The sequence below is a fragment of the Entelurus aequoreus genome, linkage group LG08, assembly GCF_033978785.1.
Source record: "Entelurus aequoreus isolate RoL-2023_Sb linkage group LG08, RoL_Eaeq_v1.1, whole genome shotgun sequence".
Classification (NCBI taxonomy): domain Eukaryota; kingdom Metazoa; phylum Chordata; class Actinopteri; order Syngnathiformes; family Syngnathidae; genus Entelurus; species Entelurus aequoreus.
The window spans coordinates 73,773,891-73,796,772 of record NC_084738.1 but is presented as its reverse complement, the minus strand read 5'-3'; the positions used below and the strand labels follow the sequence as shown (position 1 = coordinate 73,796,772).

Below are 22,882 nucleotides of genomic sequence, written 5' to 3'. Positions count from 1 at the left end.
TCTAGGGTGAAAGTGTAAAAGGCAGCATGTGTGATGGTATGGGGGTGTATTAGTGCCCAAGGCATGGGTAACTTACACATCTGTGAAGGCACCATTAATGCTGAAAGGTACATACAGCTTTTGGAGCAACATATGTTGCCATCCAAGCAACGCTACCATGGACGCCCCTGCTTATTTCAGCAAGACAATGCCATCATTCATAGTAAAAGAGTGCGGGTACTAGACTGGCCTGCCTGTAGTCCAGACATTGAAAATGTGTGAAGGCTAAAATATGAGAAGGGAGACTGTTGAACAACTTAAGCTGTACATCAAGCAAGAATGGGAAAGAATTCCACTTCAAAAATGTATCTCCTCAGTTCCCAAACCTTTACTGAGTGTTGTTAAAAGGAAAGGCCATGTAACACAGTGGTAAAAATGCCCCTCTGACAACTTTTTTGCAATGTGTTACTGCCATTAAATTCTAAGTCCATGATTATTTGCAAAGTTTCTCAGTGTGAACATGAAATATCTCGTCTTTGCAGTCTATTCATTTGAATACAAGTTGAAAAGGATTTGCAAATCACTGTATTCTCTTTTTATTTACCCTTTACACAACGTGACAACTTCACTGCTTTTGGTTTTTGTATCTGCCAGTTAACCTGTATGTGGATGAGTCATCCAACTGCCGGGGCAAAGTACATTTAGTCCAATTAAAAGCTATGTGTATATGGGTAGTGTCAGTGCCTATTTCCTTCTCAATATGCTGAGGAAATGGTTCCAACATTAGTCATCATGGCAATGTGAAAGGTATGGAGACAGCCAAATCACATGTTCAAATAATTCCTCATTGGTTTTTGCATATTGTGGGCTACACGTACCAAGTTATATGGCACTCTGAAAGGTTTAAAACAGCAGCCTATATATAGGCATACCTTGGTAAAATGTCTCCTATTTAGTTTTGGGCGTACATTAGGCTGCTAAGCATGCTCTACTTATTTTCACCAGTATAACCCTTGCTCGCGTTGGTTGTAGTCTTTGTTTTCTGATAGTACTGACAATAACCATATCATTGTTGTGATATTGTACGCAGGCATGACTTACTTCTTCCTGAAAATAGCCACATTTCTGTGTGAAATGTGTTGGTCAGAGATTTGTTATTGACAAAACGTGTCTATTCAGCTATAATGGTCCCAGCACCTCAACTCCGAGTAAGAGGCAGTGGAAGTTTGAAGTTCCTTGCAGTAGACCAGTCCATCCAGCTGGATTCGGCTGCGTATCTGGCAACCTCAGTCAGGGAGAGGGGACTACAGAATTTTGACCGTGATTGCAGTACCATTTCTGGCCAGATTATTACATATGGCTCCTTTAAATCTCAGTCACAGCAGGACGCTGTATTGAGGAAATGAAAGCAACATCAAATAGTTTTCTCCTTCACTGTATACGTTTAGTGTGAGACAAATGAGTCCGTCTCCATTATTGTCCACACATGTCTCCATCTAAAAACATCAGTGCGCTCCTGAACACACGCCGAGACTCCACGGAAATTAAGCGAGGGAAAATGAAGTTAAACCAAGCGCTCTCCGTAGCAAAGTCCATATAGTTGTTTTCCGCCATGTTATTATAAACGACGCTAGTGCGCATGCACCAGCGCTGCTGTGACGACGTTTCCATGAAGTAAGCAGTGTTGCCTAAAACGAATGAATAAATGACGGTTTTTCGTCAGTCAAAAATTTAGACCAGGGGTCACCAACCTTTTTGAAACCAAGAGCTACTTCTTGGGTACTGATTAATGCGAAGGGCTACCAGTTTGATACACACTTAAATAAATTGCCAGAAATAGCCAATTTGCTCAATTTACCTTTAACTCTATGTTATTATTAATAATTAATGATATTTACACTTAATTGAACGGTTTAAAAGAGGAGAAAACACGAAAAAAATGACAATTAAATTTGAAACATAGTTTATCTTCAATTTCGACTCTTTAAAATTCAAAATTCAACCGAAAAAAAGAAGAGAAAAACTAGCTAATTCGAATCTTTTTGAAAAAATTAAAAAAATAATTTATGGAACATCATTAGTAATTTTTCCTGATTAAGATTAATTTTAGAATTTTGATGACATGTTTTAAATAGGTTAAAATCCAATCTACACTTTGTTAGAATATATAACAAATTGGACCAAGCTATATTTCTAACAAAGACAAATCATTATTTCTTCTAGATTTTCCAGAACAAAAATTTTAAAAGAAATTCAAAAGACTTTGAAATAAGATTCAAATTTGATTCTACAGATTTTCTAGATTTGCCATAATAATTGTTTTGAATTTTAATCATAATAAATTTGAAGAAATATTTCACAAATATTCTTTGTCGAAAAAACAGAAGCTAAAATGAAGAATTAAATTCAAATGTATTTATTATTCTTTACAATAAAAAAAATAAATTTACTTGAACATTGATTTAAATTGTCAGGAAAGAAGAGGAAGGAATTTAAAAGGTAAAAAGGTATATGTGTTTAAAAATCCTAAAATCATTTTCAAGGTTGTATTTTTTCTCTAAAATTGTCTTTCTGAAAGTTATAAGAAGCAAAGTAAAAAACATAATGAATTTATTTAAACAAGTGAAGACCAAGTCTTTCAAATATTTTCTTGGATTTTCAAATTCTATTTGAGTTTTGTCTCTCTTAGAATTAAAAATGTCGGGCAAAGCGAGACCAGCTTGCTAGTAAATAAATACAATTTAAAAAATAGAGGCAGCTCACTGGTAAGTGCTGCTATTTGAGCTATTTTTAGAACAGGCCAGCGGGCTACTCATCTGGTCCTTACGGGCTACCTGGTGCCCGCGGGCACCGCGTTGGTGACCCCTGATTTAGACGGTATTACTAACCATAGACATCTTATAAGTAGATGGAGCATTGGCTGCTGTGACGCGAGAAATTGGGCCGCCATCTTGAAGTGGTGATGAGGAGCCGGCGAGCAGCCCAAACTGACAGATGACAGGTAGAAAATAAAGATGCTAAACTGACAGTTGACAGGTATAAAACAAAGATGCTAAACTGACAGATGACAGGTAGAAAACAAAGATGGTGTTCAGCGTTTTCCTGCTCAAATGAGCGGACTGTTGAAAATAGGAATCGGGGATTACTTTTCACACGTAAGATTTAACATTAACGTACTATTGGTTGTATTTTGTGAAAAGAAACCTATGAAATGTTCTATTTTGTCTTCATTATCTTGTCAGAATGCACCAGAATGCTTCATTTGTATGTGAAAATCACAAACAAATCTTCTGGTGGAGGATGACGCCCCCTACAGGGGTTTGGTTTACAAACTTTCAGCCCCACCTAAAACAAAACTCACCAGTCCGCCCCTGATTATGATGCATTCTCATTTTAGGCAAAGTATAAGACAACACTTTCTAAACAGTATAATTGTAACCAGGAATAAGTCTTCAAGTAACAATATTCAAATACTAACATTGTTGGGTAAGACAGAATTTGGTTTTATTCTGAATCCAGTGAAACAAATTGGTGGTTTTCGCTGTTTTTCAGGTGTTTATATATGTTTATGTTGAAGTATCTGGCAGACGCTTTTATCCAAAGCGACATACATAAAACAATCACTGTAAACATGATCATTTAAGGGAAGAATGTAATTCAAAATATCAATACAAAGTGTCAAGACAGAATAAACTCTCTGCTGCTGCAGCAACAGAGATACAGTCTATAAGATATATAGCTATCTAATGTATTCATACATTGTTTATGTAGCATGTATATATAACCTAATCACATTGTTTCTTCAACTTAAAAATAGCTGACCCTTTTTTTCCCCCCTTCTCTTGGATTATATTCCCAGTTTTGATCTGGTCACTTATAGCATACTGTATAAGAATATTTTATTACTGTTAAGCAAACTATGAATAATAAAACATGTGTCTTTTATCATAGCTACACGTATGACAAAAAAGCGCGTGAAAATCAGTGGCATTCAGTGAGGTAAGATGAATTAAATGCGCTGACAGTTCATTGCTCCTGCCAAATGAACTGCACTGAGTGGAGCGGATCACCACTCCAAGATGGCGGCCCCGCGTCTCGTCAGCGCCAGTAGGCAGTAGCGCTCCATGCTGCGTACCCTTAGCAGTGTTTCCCACACATTCATTTATTTGTGGCGGCCCGCCACGAAAGAATTAAGGCGCAACAAAAATGTTTTATTTTTTTAAAATTATTATTTTATTTTATTTTATTTTTTTTTTCCTGTCCAACTTCTCAGGCAAATCATATACCGTATTTTCCGCACCATAAGCCGCACCTAAAAACCACAATTTTTGTCAAAAGCAGACAGTGCGGCTAATAACCCGGTGCGCCTTATATATGGATTAATATTCATATTTATTTTCATAAGGTTTAGGTCTCGCAACTACGGTAAACAGTCGCCATCTTTTTTCCCCGTAAAAGAGGAAGCGCTTCTTCTTCTACGGTAAGCAACCGCCCCCATAGAAGAGGAAGCGCTTCTTCTTCTACTGTAAGCAACCGCCAAGGTGAGCACCCGCCCCCGTAGAAGAAGAAGCTCGCGGATATTTAATTTCATTTGTTTTTCTGTAAAGACAACAAAATGTCTCCTACTAAGAGACACGCGTACAAGGTTCCACTGACTTTTGATATTCATGTGAATCGCACTGTGGATACAACGGGAACACGTACGGTGAATATTCGCACCACAGGGAATGAGAAGTCGTCCTACTGTGGTTCTAGCTTGCCATGCTAACGGCCAGAAACTTCCGCCCACGGTGATATTCAAAAGGAAGACCTTGCCAAAAGAGAACTTTCCAGCCGGCGTCATCATAAAAGCTAACTCGAAGGGGTGGATGGATGAAGAAAAGATGAGCGAGTGGTTGATAGACGTTTACGCGAAGACACCGGGTGACTTTTTTCACGCAGCGCCGTCCCTGTTGATCTATGACTGCATGCACGTCCACATCACAGATGGTGTCAAAAAACAAGTGAAGCACACCGAAGAAGAAGAATTCGAGGGATTTGTGGATGAGTAATAACTTCAGAAAGTGAGCTTTAAATGTTTATTTTGTGTGTTGTGTGACACTAACGTATGAGCAACGTTGAGTTATTGATGTTGCTATTGCTCTGCACTATTTTGAGTGTTACTATTTTTGTGATTGCACATTTGCACATTACATTTTGGGAGTGAACAGAGTTGTTAGAACGCTGGTTTGTAATATATTATTAAAGTTTGACTGACCTATCTGATTGTTTTGTTGACATTCCCTTTAGCGTAGCGTAGGTGCGGCTAATAGCACGGGGCGGCTAATAGGTAAACAAAGTTTTGAAATATGCCGTTCATTAAACGTGCGGCTAATAACACGGGGCGCCTTATGGTGCGGAAAATACGGTAGTTGATGTAGATGCCCATATCGGCTGTTCAGATTTACTTTACAAAAGAGAAGTGTAGGATCAAGATGTTTGGAGCTCTTTGTTCAGTGGATCAGATGTTTGATGAAGCTTTGTGTTTTCTGTTTATTTGTTACTGACTGTGGCAGGACACCTCTGCCTCTGTTTCACTTTATGTTGCTGGTAAATAATATGGTTGTAGTAGTAGGCTAAAGTTAAATTATTTAGTATGCACTAATTAAAGGGGCAGAGGTTTAAGAGACATTTTAGCTTTTATATTTTTATAAGATATATTTTTTGTAAGAACCACAATTAATAAATATATTTCAGTGAATAACTTATTGTTCAAATATGTACATAAATATGTACATAAAGTGTTGTAATTATATTGTAAAATGGATGGATGGATGGACGTTTAAAACAAAACTGTTATTAATTAGTAAGTATACATTTTTTGAGCCTTTTTAGAGAAAATCATATCATTGTAGTAAATTATGCAAATTACTTGATGATGTCATGGTGAACACGCCCATAGCCACGCCCCCACCGCCACAGGTATCTTGGCAGTTTATGGGAAACACTGCTTAGAACATGTGTATGTTACTAACCGTCGGGATTTTTGGCGCGGTTTATCATTATAGCGTTTACCGTTACATCCCTAGTTCCATACGGTCCTCATCCTGATACACTACTACATGGTATCGATACGGTCGATACTTGTATTAATTCGCCCACCTCGTTTCCGTTAAACAGGTCTAGTTTAGGGTGTGTGGTGTAGCCTGTTCAGCTAGTCTTCAGTCTTTTCTCGTTGCAGTTTGCTCCGTTTTTCAAATGTTGAGGCCATTTTATTCCGACAATGTACCGCAAATACAAAACGCTCTTCTTCGTGGTTGAGCGCGCGAGCAAGCGCGACTCCCTTTGACCATTTAGCTAGTTAGCTTCCTTTGTCGCGAGCTGATGTTAAAGTTAAAGTACCGGTACCAATGATTGTCACACACACACTAGGTGTGGCGACATTATCCTCTGCATTCGACCAATCACCCTTGATCACACCCTGGGAGGTGAGGGGAGCAGTGAGCAGCAGCGGTGGCCACGCCCGGCAATCATTTTTTTGGTGTTTTAACCCCCAATTCCAACCCTTGATGCTGAGTGCCAAGCAGGGAGGTAATGGCTCCCATTTATATAGTCTTTGGTATGACTCGGCCGGGGTTTGAACTCACAACCTACCGATTTTAGGACGGACACTCTACCCACTAGGCCACTGAGTAGTTGACAATAAGGAGAAAAAGGGGGAGTGTTATTGCAGCTGGAACTAACCGATCCGTCACTTATATTCAATTTGTATTTACCGTAAATTGCGGACTATAAACCAATACTTTTTTCCCTACGCTTTGAGCCCCGCGGCTTATAAAACGGCGTGGCTAATTTATGGATTTTTCTTGGTTGACGGCCATACTGCAAACAGTTTTCATAAAACACATGCAAATACATCGAAATGGTGTTATTGTTTGTGCTATGGGGCAGCGTAGCTCGCTTGGTAGAGCGGTCGCGCCAGCAACCTGAGGGTTTCTAGGTTCAATCCCCGCTTCTACCCTCCTAGTCACAGCTGCTGTGTCCTTGGGCAGGACACTTCACCCACTTGCTCCCAGTGCCACCCACACTGGTTTAAAAATGGAACTTAGATCAGTGTTTTTCAACCTTTTCTGAGCCAAGGCACATTTTCTTCATTGAAAAAATCCGAAGACACACAACCAGCAGAATTCATTGAAAAATGTAACTCAGTAGCCGATATTGACAATAAAAAGTCGTTTTCGTAATTGTTGGATATGAATTCAAACCATAACAACTAGAGATGTCCGATAATATCGGTCTGCCGATATTATCGGCCGATAAATGCGTTAAAATGTAATATCGGAAATTATCGGTATCGGTTTTTTTATTATCAGTATCGGGTTTTTTATTTATTTATTTATTTTGTTTTTTTTATTAAATCCACATAAAAAACACAAGATACACTTACAATTAGTGCACCAACCCAAAAAAACTCCCTCCCCCATTTACACTCATTCACACAAAAGGGTTGTTTCTTTCTGTTATTAATATTCTGCTTCCTACATTATATATCAATATATATCAATACAGTCTGCAAGGGATACAGTCCGTAAGCACACATGATTGTGCGTGCTGCTGCTCCACTAATAATAATAACCTTTAACAGTTAATTTGACAAATTTTCATTAATTACTAGTTTCTATGTAACTGTTTTTATATTGTTTTACTTTCTTTTTTATTCAAGAAAATGTTTTTAATTTATTTATCTTATTTTATTTGATTCATTTTTTTAAAAAGTACCTTATCTTCACCATACCTGGTTGTCCAAATTAGGCATAATAATGTGTTAATTCCACGACTGTATATATCGGTTGATATCGGTATCGGTTGATATCGGTATCGGTAATTAAAGAGTTGGACAATATCGGCATATCGGATATCGGCAAAAAGCCATTATCGGACATCCCTAATAACAACCATGCTTCACTATAACTCTTGTCTCAAAGTAGGTGTACTGTCACAACACGCTGTGACTTATTTTGAGTTTTTTGACGTTTTTTCTGTGTCGTGTTTTAGTTCTTGTCTTGCGCTCCAATTTTAGTGGCTTTTTCTCTTTTTTTGGTATTTTCCTGTAGCAGTTTCATGTCTTCCTTGAACGCTATTCCGCCGCACCTGCTTTGTTTTGGCAATCAAAATGATTTGAGCTGTGCGGACGCTATCCTTCTTTGTGGGGACATTGTTGATTGTCATGTCGTGTACGCATGCACTTTGTGGTAGCCGTCTGCTCCACGCGCTGTAAGTCTTTGCTGTCGTCCAGCATTCTGTTTTTGTTTACTTTGCAGCCAGTTCAGTTTTAGTTTCATTTTGCATAGCCACCCCTAAGCTTCAATGCCTTTTCTTAGCGGCACTTGCCTTTTGTTTATTTTTGGTTTAAGCGTTAGACACCTTTTTACCTGCACACTGCCCCCCACTATCGCCTGCATATTGTGATCACGACAAACCATGTTCTACAAAGCAATTAGCTACCTGCTGCCACCTACTGATATGGAAGAGTATTACACGGCCACTCTACCGAGCTCTAGACAGTACAGACACTCAACAACGGCACATTATTTGCGGATTATAATTACTGGTTTGCAAAAAATATTTTTAATCCAATTAAGTGAAATGACATAATCTCCCATGGCACACCAGACTGTATCTCACGGCACAGTGGTTGAAAAACACTGACTTAGATAATGGGTTTCACTATGTAAAGCGCTTTGAGTCACGAGAGAAAAGCGCTATATAAACATAATTCACTTCACAATGGCGCCATGTTTTGTACGAGTTCACTCACTGCAGGCGCTGCTGGCTGAATGGCTACAGTTTTTCCTGCAGTTTTAAAGCTTTCAACCGGAAGTACTAGTGCCGCTCCTTATCGTTTCTACTCGTACGGATTCTTCACTCATTACTCCGAGCAATGTTTGTAAGTTTTACAATATAACTAAATCAAGTCATACTTACTAAACCGTCCCATAACTATTTAATGAATAGTAGTACGTGCCATCGTAATGCAATGACGCTAGCGTCGTTAGCACTAGCTAATATTCTAACATGTTGGAAAGTCAATATAAAATGATGCTGCAGCCAGATGTTAAATAAAAAGGTATACTCACTATTTTGCGTACATGACTTAAAGCGCTTCCCTCTTTGCCTTTGCAGTTGTCCACCTGGTAAGGCGGCGAGATGACGACGTCATCCATCACGATGATGTTCTTCTCCTGCCATTTGCAGTCTTTGATGCTGCGCACACAAAGCCAGCGTTGAAGGCCGGGAAGAAAAGTAAGCAGACGGGACGTTTTCTCGCGCTTACGTTTTGTGAATAGTCTGGAATAGCTGCTGGCCCTCCACAGACACCCCAGCACTGATTGCATAGGCTTGGGACAGCTTGTCCTCCTTTTCTGTCCTCGCTCGATTGGCAAGCTGCGGACACACACACACACACACACACACACACACACACACACACACACACACACACACACACACACACACACACACACACACACACACACACACACACACACACACACACACACACACACACACACACACACACACACACACACACACACACACACACACACACACACACACACACATTAGACATCACGTATGACACAATCGAGGCTACAAACCAGCAAGCGTCTTTCTCTTTAGTGGGAGTTTCAACAAGCTAAGCTAGCATCACAGAGGCAGGTTAGCGCTTAGCATAGGTTAGCCTATGAAAGACGACACATTTAGAGCGCACTAAAATATTTAAGTGCACAATATCCACACCTGGGGCCGTACTTATCAAGCTTCTTAGAGTGCCATTTTACACTTAAGTCCTGAGAATTTGCGAAATTTAGTCCTAATCTCAAACTTAAGAATAAAAGCTTTTTATCAACGTTCTTAAGTCTAAGAATCACTCCTACTCTCCACGATATTTAAGAGACCTTCAGAGGTGTCTTAAGTGGTTAGGAGTTGCCAGCAGGGGATGGCACTGAGGCGAGAGAGACGTGCGCCAACGTTCAGGGAACGGAACAATGTTTGTTTTTTTTTGATGACGAGCAGCTGATCAAACGGTATCGTTTAGACAGAGCGGATATTATTTTTGTCACAGATTTAATACTTTTCGATTCCTTGTTGATTTCTGCATGTGTCTGCAGTGGGCTAGTATATATAGAGCCACCCACACCAGTTTCAAATTAGTTGCCTAATTAATGAATTGGAAAGAAAATGTTATGACAGTAGCGTATGTGTGTGGCCGTGAGGTGAGTGACGTCAGTGAGTGTGTGGGCGAGAGAAGAGAGGGAGCGGTAGCGTGAGTGCCGGCGGGGACTAGTTTGTTTTGTATTATTTTGTAGTTTATTGTCAAAATATACACTCCCATTGTCCACTTAAATATTTCCAAGATATTTCTTTATTCTTAGACAACGGATTCCCTTCCGTGATTGGTCATTTCTATGGACACAGAAATGACGTCACCTAAAATTCTGTTTACGGCACATAATAATGTCGTAATTTAGCTCTGAGTGTGACACTTAAGATTCAGTCCTACACTTCGCTGAAAGTGTGAGTAAGACGCTTGATAACTAACTTTTAAGTGCAGCTTTCAGCGAAGAATTTATTTACTCTTAAGTCAACTCTTAGGAGACTTCTTAGGAGTAATTCTAAGAAGCTTGATAAGTACGGCCCCTGGTCTGCCAGAGAGTAAGACGACATACACTATATTGCCAAAAGTATTTGGCCACCTGCCTTGACTCACGTATGAACTGTTATAATAATAATAATAGATTTTATTTGTAAAAAGCACTTTATATTGAGAAAACCTCAAAAAATGTATACTTACTAATTAATAATAACAGTTTTGTTTTAAAAGTCCATCCATCCATTTTACAATATAATTACAACACTTTATGTAGACACTTGTGATTTAGGGCTATATAAATAAACATTGATTGATTGATGTACATATTTATATACAGATTTGAACAATAAGTTATTCACTGAAATATATTTATTCATTGTGGTTCTTACAAAAAATATATCTTATAAAATATAAAAGCTAAAATGTCTCTTAAAGCGCTGCCCTTTTAATTAGTGCATACTAAATAATTTAACTTTAGCCTACTACTACTACAACCATATTATTTACCAGCAACATAAAGTGAAACAGAGGCAGAGGTGTCCTGCCACAGTCAGTAACAAATAAACAGAAAACAGTAGTGGTCAAATACAAATAAGGCAACAAGAGAAGTATCCTACACTTAACTTTTGTAAAGTAAATCTGAACAGCCGATATGGGGATCTACTATATGATTTGCCTGAGAAGCTGGACAGGACAAAAAAATATTTTTATTTTTTTTTTGTGGCGGACGTAATTCTTTCGTGGTGGGCCGCCACAAATAAATGAATGTGTGGGAAACACTGTATTTGATAGAGACGCACAGACAAGTATTTTTTCATGCTTGGTGACAAGTTGCATCAAACAGACACGTCAGGGGCGTCCAAAATGCAACCTGCAGCACATTGTAAAAATACTATAAAAAAAAATACAAAACAAAAGTGAAATAAGAGCAAAAAAGGTGAAAATGTTGCAATGTTGACTAATAACACAAAGCTACCATTCATACTGTTTTTTATTTATTTATTTAAAACTGTCCTTGCGCAAAAAATAACCAATTAAAATCAATGTTATGAATTATTGACCTGTTTAAGGCTCCAATTCACATCAAGTATTACACTTTAAAATATTTTTTAGGGAAAATATTGCATATTTTGTGTGTTTGCCATATAAAAAAAACGATGTTTTCTTTCCCAAAAAGGGCATGAAACCAACAAACATGAACAATAAACATTTATAATCGAGGGATAGATTTGAAGTTGATCTAAAGAAATAAAAAGTATGACTTATTTTTAATACTTTTATGAATGGGAATTAAAACCTCAAGAGTTTTAGTGGGATTTGCGCAAAAAAAATTATGAATTAAAATTATTATTTTCTTATTCCCATTATGCATATTTTGTGTTTTTGCTACAAAAAAGTGCATAAAACATTTGTTAACTTTATATTGACAGACAGACCTGAAGTTGATCTAAAGAGTTAGTCATGGCCAAAAATATTGTCACCCCTGCATTTATGTCAGATAATGCAGCACTTCCCCCAGAAAATTGTTGCAATGACAAATGCTTAGATATTCACATTTTTATTTCTTTTGTTTTATTTTACATGTGTTATGTGAGCAAGTTTTAATGTCGTAAATGTGATGTTTTATGTATTTGTTTACTGTTTTTCATGTAACCTCGCTGCTGCCCTCTTGGCCAGGTCTCCCTTGGAAAAGAGATCTTTGATCTCAATGGGATTTTACCTGGTTAAATAAAGGCTAATAATAATAATAATAAATAATAATTCTTATTATTATTTATTGTGTTTATATTAGAACAACACAAAAAAAGGCAAATATGATGTTATGTTACACAGACCTCTGAAAATGGACAGGACAAAATGATTGGCACCCTCAACTTAATATTTGGTAGCACACATAACAAAACAAAAATAAGTGAAATCAATGTAAGCATCAATGAGTTTCTTACACCTTGCTACTGGAATTTCGGACCACTCTTCTTTTGCTAACTGCTTCAGGTCTCAGATTTGAAGGGCGCCTTCTCCCAACTGCTGTTTTTAGATCTCTCCATGGATGTTCTATAGCAGGGGTCACCAACGCGGTGCCCGCGGGCACCAGGTAGCCCGTAAGGACCAGGGGCCGTACTTATCAAGCTTCTTAGAGTGCCATTTTTACACTTAAGTCCTGAGAATTTGCGAAATTTAGTCCTACTCTCAAACTTAAGAATAAAAGCTTTTTATCAACGTTCTTAAGTCTAAGAATCACTCCTACTCTCCACGATATTTAAGAGACCTTCAGAGGTGTCTTAAGTGGTTAGGAGTTGCCAGCAGGGGATGGCACTGAGGCGAGAGAGACGTGCGCGAACGTTCAGGGAACGGAACAATGTTTTTGTTTTTTTTGATGACGAGCAGCTGATCCAACGGTATCGTTTAGACAGAGCGGATATTATTTTTGTCACAGATTTAATACTTTTCGATTCCTTGTTGATTTCTGCATGTGGCTGCAGTGGGATAGTATATATAGAGCCACCCACACCAGTTTCAAATTAGTTGCCTAATTAATGAATTGGAAAGAAAATGTTATGACAGTAGCGTATGTGTGTGGCCGTGAGGTGAGTGACGTCAGTGAGTGTGTGGGCGAGAGAAGAGAGGGAGCGGTAGCGTGAGTGCCGGCGGGCACTAGTTTGTTTCGTATTATTTTGTAGTTTATTGTCAAAATATACACTCCCATTGTCCACTTAAATATTTCCAAGATATTTCTTTATTCTTAGACAACGGATTCCCTTCCGTGATTGGTCATTTCTATGGACACAGAAATGACGTCACCTAAAATTCCGTTTACGGCACATAGTAATGTCGTAATTCAGCTCTGAGTGTGACACTTAAGATTCAGTCCTACACTTCGCTGAAAGTGTGAGTAAGACGCTTGATAACTAACTTTTAAGTGCAGCTTTCAGCGAAGAATTTATTTACTCTTAAGTCAACACTTAGCAGACTTCTTAGGAGTAATTCTAAGAAGCTTGATAAGTACGGCCCCAGATGAGTAGCCCGCTGGCCTGTTCTGAAAATAGCTCAAATAGCAGCACTTACCAGTGAGCTGCCTCTATTTTTTACATTTTTTTTATTTACTAGCAAGCTGGTCTCGCTTTGCTCGACATTTTTAATTCTAAGAGAGACAAAACTCCAATAGAATTTGAAAATCCAAGAAAATATTTTAAAGACTAGGTCTTCACTAACTGACAAAGAAACAGATAACAGATTTGGTGTCCAGTTCAAAGTGTGACATGATTTATTTAAAAATTTGAGAGTTGACTTTTGTATTTTACATGAGCTATTATTTGTACAAACATGGTGCAAAGTAATTCATGATTTGTTAAATCATGCTAGTTAAAATGGGATATTGTTAAAGCTAGTTAAAATGGGATGTTGTGATTTCACAAGACTGTCTTAGAAGTGATCATTTGAAAATGTACAATTTGAAAAATGTGCACTTAGAGAAAATATAAAAATAAAGTGTTGCATATTGATATTTATCTGTTTCTATATATATTTATTGTGAGAAATCATTAAGATGATCAGTGTTTCCACAAAGATAAATATCATTAATTATTAATAATAACATGGAGTTAAAAGGTAACTTGAGCAAATTGGCTATTTCTGGCAATTTATTTAAGTGTGTATCAAACTGGTAGCCCTTCGCATTAATCAGTACCCAAGAAGTAGCTCTTGGATTCAAAAAGGTTGGTGACCCCTGTTCTATAGGATTTAAATCTGGATTCATTGATGGCCAACTTTGTCTTAAGCCATTTTCAGTCGGATGAAACTCAGCGGCAGGAAGAAACCCACAGTCCGCAGAGCATCAGCACCCTGCAGGATGAGGGGGAAGCTTCAGGCAGAACCACCAGTCCAAGACCATACCCAGTACACCGCAAAAAGGAAAACATGCAAGGACGTAAGCCGTTGGTGAAAAGGCCAAAGTCTAACAGCAAGGAGTGGGAAATGGAGGGTGTGGCATGGAGGGGGGTGTACCTGGGACGCTAGGTACACCGTTGAGCCCTCTGGAGACGTCGTGGGCTTCAATCAACGAAACGTCGATGAAGCAGGGTGCCCACCCGAAGACCCCAATGACATACTTACCCTCCCTTTCACCACTCCACACCGACTGCTACCGTCAGGATTGTTCCTACTTACCAAGGGATTGAAACATCTAGTTCTATTTGCTTTACTAATTGTAAGTATACTTTGGGTGGTTGTCCATGACCTATGACGAAGACCCAGCTTTCTAACACCGGGCCCTGCATTATGCCCCAAAATTCTTTGGTAGTTCTCAGATTACATGATGCCACGCACACAGTCGAGGCCTCCGGTGCCAGAAGCAGCAAAAACATCAGTGAACCTCCACCATGTTTGACTGTAGGGATGGTGTTCTTTTCTTTGAAGGCCTCATTTTGTTGTCTGTAAAGAGTGTGATGATGTGCTTTGCCAAAAAAGCTCCACTTGAGTCTCATCTAGGGATGATACTCGAAACCGGTTTTCCCGGTTGTTTGATAAGAAAAGAACCGAGTCCTCTGACTCTAATCCCTTTTTGAGAACCGGTACCCGTTATCGAGACCACTATAGTAAAGGAAAAGAGTTGATTCTTTATTCGAATCCCGTCCCGACCAGAAATGCTCCGTGGGACATCACAAGAATTGACGTCACGTAGCTCAGTCATTAGGCGCAGATACCGAAAGCAGGAAAACAATGGACGGGAAAAAGCGCTCCAAGGTGTAATAAAGTTCAAAACAAAAGCTATCATCCATCGAATAACTTTACTGAGAGATTTGAGCAGGGTAAAACACATGACCAACACTTTTACGACCAACCGGAAACATAGCAACCAGGCTAGCAACGCACCTCCTTTACGGCAGCTGTCGCAACGTTCTTAAAACAACCGCAGCACATACATATATATACAACATATCTCCCTTTTTTAACTTTTGTTTTTCTTTCCTTGTAAACAAAACAAAATCACACTGTAGATGTGTTGTCTGTCTAATTATAAATAATGCAGACGAGGCGTGTTGGCTGAGTTCTTGACGTTTACTTTCACAGCGTGGCAACATGCAACACTTTTCGGGGCTACCGCGCATGCTCGTAACTCCCGTTGCGTGCTGGGTAGTGTAGTTGTTATATTCTCTAGCTAATAACATTTTTCCCCCTATAAAGAAATAATGTTAACTCAATAAAGTGTATTTCTTTTTTTAGCTTTAACTTTTCATTTTTTAGCATTGTAACCACATTTGCAAACAACTTTTCTCTTCATAGAATTTTCTTCCAATAAAGAAATAAAGTGCAAAAATGTCAAAGCATCATAACAAACAGTTATGTTCCAATAGCAGCAGAAGTGCACTTTTTGGAGAGCTGTATTATTTTCAGTTTTGTGCCCAAGGGACTGATTATATTTAACACTATATTATTATTTATACACCTATAGTGATCACAGAGACAGCTTGTGTTTGTGTTACTGTATATATTTGTTTTTCTGAAAAATCCCACTTAATATACTTTGGGTAACAACAGTCGATATTTATTTATTTTATTTTTTTAGGGGGGTAACAGTCAATATTTATTTATTTATTTATTAGATTAAATTGTTTTCTTATATAATAAAAGTGAGCTTTTGTTAAACCAAATATTGTGTGTTTTTTTCCATATACAACAACCTATATGGACTCGATAAGAGAATCGATAAGGAATCGGTTCGATAAGAGGATTCGATAATAGACTCAAACTCGATAATTTCTTATCAAACATCATCCCTACTTACAGCTTGTTTTAAAATGTCTCTGACAATCTTGCACTTTCTGTTTTGAAATGACATGAATGTTTGTGCCACTGCTTAATAACTGTTTCATAAATACACTTTTAGTTGTGATTTCCCTCTCTGCGTGGAAGTTTAAAATGAGCACATATTAATGACGTATGAAGAAGAATGTTTTAATGTAGACACATAGAATCATCATACTGCTGTGATTATACGCATCAAGTGTTCATTCAAGGCTAAGGCATAATATCCAGATATATATCGTGTATCGCGACATGGCCTAAAAATATCGCGATATTAATAAAAGGCCATATCGCCCAGCCCTAGTTCTAATGCAAATAAAAGAAATAAACATGTGAATATCAAAGCATTTGTGATTTCCACAATGAAATTTGGTCCTCAGGACCGAACGTGAGGAGAGGTTCAAAAGAACAATAATTATATATTGTGTTGGTGTTTTCATTCTTCAGTGTGCGGCCTTCAGTGGAAAAAGTTTGGACCCCCATGAGACACGTCCTGTAAACAAAGGCTCTTACCTTGCTAACATTCAGTGATGCTAGAGGGGGCGGAGTCTCAGTGCGGTCATTGATGATGTCCACTTCTGAAACATAGCCTAGGTTGATCAGGATGACGTCGTTGAGGTTGGGCTTGCCGCTGGAAGAAGCACATTCTGGGGGGCCGCAGTCAAGGAGCCAGGGCACAAAGTGGTGGAACAGCAGAAGGGTTTTTTTTTTTTTAAATGCATTATCGACCTAAATGATCCTGTGACAAACATATAAAATGCATTATAGGCCTAAATGAGCCTGTGACTCAAGTATAAAATACATTATAGACCTAAATGAGCCTGTGACTCAAGTATAAAATACATTATAGACCTAAATGAGCCTGTGACTCAAGTATAAAATACATTATAGACCTAAATGAGCCTGTGACAAACATAAAATACATTATAGACCTAAATGAGTCTGACAAACGTATAAAATACATTATAGACCTAAATGAGCCTGTGACAAACATATAAAATACATTATAGACCTAAATGAGCCTGTGACAAACATATAAAATACATTATAGACCTAAATGAGCCTGTGACAAACATATATAATACATTATAGAACTAAATGAGCCTGTGACAAACATGTATAATACATTATAGACCTAAATGAGCCTGTGACAAACATATATAATACATTATAGACCTAAATGAGCCTGTGACAAACATATAAAATACATTATAGACCTAAATGAGCCTGTGACAAACATATATAATACATTATAGACCTAAATGAACCTGTGACAAACATAAATAATACATTATACACCTAAATGAGCCTGTGACAAAAGTATAAAATACATTATGGACCTAACTCAGTGGCCTTGTGGTTAGAGTGTCCACCCTGAGATGGGTAAGTCGTGAGTTCAAACCCCGGCCGAGTCATACCAAAGACTATAAAAATGGGAGGCATTACCTCCCTGCCTGGCACTCAGCATCAATAATAATAATAAATTAGATTTTATATCGCGCTTTTCTATTATTAGATACTCAAAGCGCTCACAGAGAAGTGGGAACCCATCATTCATTCACACCTGGTGGTGGTAAGCTACATTTGTAGCCACAGCTGCCCTGGGGTAGACTGACGGAAGCGAGGCTGCCAGTTTGCCCCTCCGACCACCACCTATCATTCATTCATCATTCATTCATTCACCAGTGTGAGCGGCATATGTCAAGAGGCGGGGAGCGAACCTGCAACCCTCAGGTTTCGGGCACGGCCGTTCTACCCACTACGCCATACCGCCCCTATCAAAGGTTGGAATTGGGGGTTAAGTCACCAAAAATGATTCCCGGGAGCGGCCACCGCTGCTGCTCACTGCTCCCCTCACCTCCCAGGGGGTGATCAAGGGTGATGGGTCAAATGCAGAGAATAATTTCGCCACACCTATGTGTGTGTGTGTGACAATCATTGCTACGTTAACGTTAATTAAGCATGTGACAAAATACATTATAGACCTAAATGAGCCTGTGACTAAAGTATACAATACATTATAGACCTAAATGAGCCTGTGACTAAAGTATACAATACATTATAGACCTAAATGAGCCTGTGACTAAAGTATAAAATACATTATAGACCTAAATGAGCCTGTGACTAAAGTATACAATACATTATAGACCTAAATGAGCCTGTGACTAAAGTATAAAATACATTACAGACCTAAATGAGCCTGTGACTAAAGTATACAATACATTATAGACCTAAATGAGCCTGTGACTAAAGTATACAATATATTACAGACCTAAATGAGCCTGTGACTAAAGTATACAATACATTATAGACCTAAATGAGCCTGTGACTAAAGTATACAATACATTATAGACCTAAATGAGCCTGTGACTAAAGTATATAGTACATTATAGACCTTAATAAGCATGTAACAAACGTATAAAATACAATGTAGACCTAAATGAGCCTGTGACTAAAGTATACAATACATTATAGACCTAAATGAGCCTGTGACTAAAGTATATAATACATTATAGACCTTAATAAGCATGTAACAAACGTATAAAATACATAATAGACCTAAATGAGCCTGTGACTAAAGTATACAATACATTATAGACCTAAATGAGCCTGTGACTAAAGTATATAATACATTATAGACCTTAATAAGCATGTAACAAACGTATAAAATACATTGTAGACCTAAATGAGCCTGTGACAAACATAATACATTATAGACCTAAATGAGCCTGTGACAAACATATAAAACATTATAGACTTAAATGAGCCTGTGACAAACGTATATAATACATTACAGACCTAAATGAGCCTGTGACTAAAGTATATAATACATTATAGACCTTAATAAGCATGTAACAAACGTATAAAATACATAATAGACCTAAATGAGCCTGTGACTAAAGTATACAATACATTATAGACCTAAATGAGCCTGTGACTAAAGTATATAATACATTATAGACCTTAATAAGCATGTAACAAACGTATAAAATACATTGTAGACCTAAATGAGCCTGTGACAAACATAATACATTATAGACCTAAATGAGCCTGTGACAAACATATAAAACATTATAGACTTAAATGAGCCTGTGACAAACGTATATAATACATTACAGACCTAAATGGACGGCGTGGCGAAGTTGGGAGAGTGGCCGTGCCAGCAATCGGAGGGTTACTGGTTCAATCCCCACCTTCCACCATCCTAGTCACGTCCTTGAGCAAGACACTTCACCCTTGCTCCTGATGGGCCTGGTTAGCGCCGTGCATGGCAGCTCCCGCCATCAGTGTGTGAATGTGGAAATAGTGTCAAAGCGCTTAGAGTTCCTTAAAAAAGGTAGAAAAGCGCTATGCAAGTACAACCCATTTACCATTTAAATGAGCCTGAAACAATAGTATAAGTACATTATAGACCTAAATGAGCCGGTGACTAAAGTATACAATACATTATAGACCTATATGAGCCTGTGACTAAAGTATAAATACATTATAGACCTATATGAGCCTGTGACTAAAGTATAAATACATTATAGACCTATATCAGTTGCATCCCAATGTTTTAAAAGGTGCAGACACACACATTGTCGCATGCATGCTGGTTGTAGTTTGTGTGTCATAAAGATGCTATAACACACTGGGACTTTTCTCCCTTCATGCAAAAAAAAAAGCAACAAGTCCAAAGGATTTGCAGCGGTCAGCTGTCATTGAGCACATTTGTGTGCACAATAGTAGCGTGCAGCCCTGCACACAAACACACCCTCAGGGGGCTTGCAGGACGTGGAGCTAGCGGCTAACGCAAGGCCCCTGGTGGGCAATCTGAACCCAGGCGCGACAATAAACCCCGCCATCTTTTGACAAGTTGTAAGGACGACGCAAACAGGACAAAAGTGATGAGGCGAAAAGGGCGCCACGTTGTTGGCGGAATATGTTAGTGAAGCAATGGAGGCTAGCAATGGCATGCTAACACAGCTAGCTGCGGAGCTAGCTCAATGAAGCACGGGAAGTGTGCCCGCCTATCGTGTGATAAAGAAGCAGCCACCAAAATGAACGTAAATAGTAGTAAAAGCGAGATTAAAAAAAAGGGGGAAAAGGGGACACCTGCGTTAGCTCGCTAGCTAGCCTCGCACAGCCATGATGCCTGCCGTCGCCAGATAGTGATCCGTGTCGAGGACCGAGGGCGCACTATTTGGCACGTCCTCGGCTCGGCCCTGGCAAGCGGGCCGAAGCCGAGCCGGGAAGCCGTCCGCCGCCCGGCCCCTCCTGGGCCAGGGCTGGACAAAAGGATACTCAGGGTTAACATCTTGGACTGGTAGTCGAAGGCCACCACCTCCCCCTGCAGACGCTGGCCCAAGCAGGTGAGGCAGGAGACATGGCTCCCGACGCTGAAATACTCCCCCGGTCCAGGAGCCGCCATCTTCTCCGCCAGCAAAGCCGGAGTGCGTGCCTTACGTCAAGTGCGGAGCGCGACGTGATGACGTAATGACGTACTGGAAAGGGGGTTGGCGCGTCGACGTCCTCCCCAGTGATGATTTCTCAACTCCGATTTTAAAAAAAACAACAAAAAAACGCTCTGCTCCGTCATTCCGTTACATTTCCGCCACAAAGTTCTTTGTAATGAACACGTTACATTACGTTACATCATGGCGGGGCCGTGACGTTGCTGTTGTCGGCCATTTGACGAGCGCCCTCTGGTGGACGTGGCGCGGGGGGTGAGTCTTTTTACACGCACACACACGCACACGCACGCAGGGATGATGGAGCGCATCCACACGGTGGGAATATGGATGGCGGAGAGTCTCCAGCGGGAAACGGGAAGCTTGGAGGGCCTGTGGTTGTTCGCCACCCACGCCGGGAACCCCAAGGCGGCCTTCCTGCTGCTCTTCCCCCTCGCCGACTTCTTCAGCCGGCGAGCCGGCGTGGCGGTGCTGTGGGTCGGCGCCCTGGCGGACTGGCTCAACCTGACGCTCAAATGGTGAGTTTGAACACTTTTATACTCTCATTACTAGTCCATACCTTGTGTATGACGTCATATTTTGTTCAAAATGTCAAATATAAGTCAAAAGTATATAGGCTGACCATATTCTGAAATGCCAAAAAGAGGACACAAATATGCGTGCCAAGGCGGGCAGGGCAGCACGCCAAGGCCGGGACTAGGTGGAAATTTGCCAATGATACTCGAACTTGCTTCATAAGTAATATATTTATTTAAATAAGCCATTTTTTCTCCTATGTTGACAGTAGTGTTGGCGCTAGGAATTTTCAAAATGGGGTCCCATTTTGAAAACAAATGACAAATGTATGCATTATCCTGTTATATCTCACATTCTATGTTGTGTTTTGGAAAAAGGTTGTCATAAATGAGCTCTCGCCCTGCACAGCTGTTTTGTGCTTTGTAGTGTCGATATGGACTTGTAGATCTGTATTTGCCACAGATATACACCTTCCTGCTTTGCACACAGTGCATTCTGCTTCCCATGTGTCACGGCCAGGACCAAAACACAAATACTTTTTTCCGCAAATCATCCGTGAAGTTGCATTTACTTTTCGGCATTTCTTGTTTTCATGTCTGTCTCCACTCACTAGCTCTCTCGCTCTGTGTCTCTGCTCCTCCCTCACCAATGTTTCTGCATGCGCACCTTCACAGCTTGTTTTGTTTAACCCTTTCTTAATTTAACCCTAGAGTCTAGGGTCGGCAACCTTTAGCACTCAAAGAGCCATTTTGACGAGTTTCACAAATGAAAGAATACAATGGGAGCCTCAAAACTCTTTTGAAATGTAAAATGAAATAACACTGTATACAAAGCTTTTTATTGCTTTGTGCTATGTTTAAACCAGGGGTCTCAGACACGCGCCCGCACTTTAATATGACAGTTTAAGTTGGTGCGGCCCGCGAGATTTACATGAATGGCGTTCAACAGTATCATAGTTGCCAATCCTCCCACTTTTCCCGGGAGACACCCGAAATTTGGGCGTGATGGCACTGCCTTTAGCGCCCTCTACAGTCTGCTTAAACAGCTTACCTGTTCGGAGACATGTTGGATGCATCTTCTGCTTGCACTCGAATGTGACAGCAAAGCTTACTTGCTCAGCAGCCACACAGCTTACACTGACGGTGGCCGTAAATAACAACTTTAACACTGTTACGTTACAAATATGCGCCACACTGTGAACCCACACCAAAAAAAAAATGACAAATACATTTCTGGAGAACATCCACACTGTAACACAACATAAACACAACACAACAAATACCCAGAATCCCATGCAGCCCTAACTCTCCCAGTCTGCATTATACGCCCCCGCTAGCACCAAACCCCCCCACACATCACCCCCCCCCCCCTCTCCCTCCGTGCGTCGGTTGAGGTTAGAGAGTTAGGGCTGCATGGGATTCTGGGTATTTGTTGTGTTGTGTTTAGGTTGTGTTACGGTGCGGAGGTTCTCCAGAAATGTATTTGTCATTCTTTT

The 22,882-nt window shown here is 39.6% G+C and overlaps 2 protein-coding genes across 3 annotated transcripts in view; one reads left to right on the top strand and one right to left on the bottom strand.

The window, feature by feature from the left end:
- Positions 1-20,862, bottom strand: part of LOC133656296 (protein LSM12 homolog A) — a 26,404-nt gene extending 5,542 nt beyond the window's left edge. Inside the window, exons 1-4 of the mRNA XM_062057308.1 lie at positions 20,705-20,862; positions 16,931-17,064; positions 9,293-9,402; positions 9,096-9,222 (exon numbers count right to left, since the gene is read on the bottom strand). Of these exons, the coding sequence (XP_061913292.1) occupies positions 9,096-9,222; positions 9,293-9,402; positions 16,931-17,064; positions 20,705-20,831 (498 nt within the window). The 5' untranslated portion in view covers positions 20,832-20,862. The remainder of the gene's footprint in view (positions 1-9,095; positions 9,223-9,292; positions 9,403-16,930; positions 17,065-20,704) is intronic.
- The window catches only part of LOC133656295 (glucose-6-phosphatase 3-like), a 15,834-nt gene continuing 13,468 nt past the window's right edge, over positions 20,517-22,882 (top strand). Inside the window, exon 1 of one of the 2 annotated variants that reach the window (XM_062057307.1) lies at positions 20,517-21,389. In XM_062057307.1, coding sequence (XP_061913291.1) covers positions 21,169-21,389 — 221 coding nt within the window. In that variant the 5' untranslated portion in view covers positions 20,517-21,168. The remainder of the gene's footprint in view (positions 21,390-22,882) is intronic. The other variant, XM_062057305.1, reaches the window with a different exon arrangement.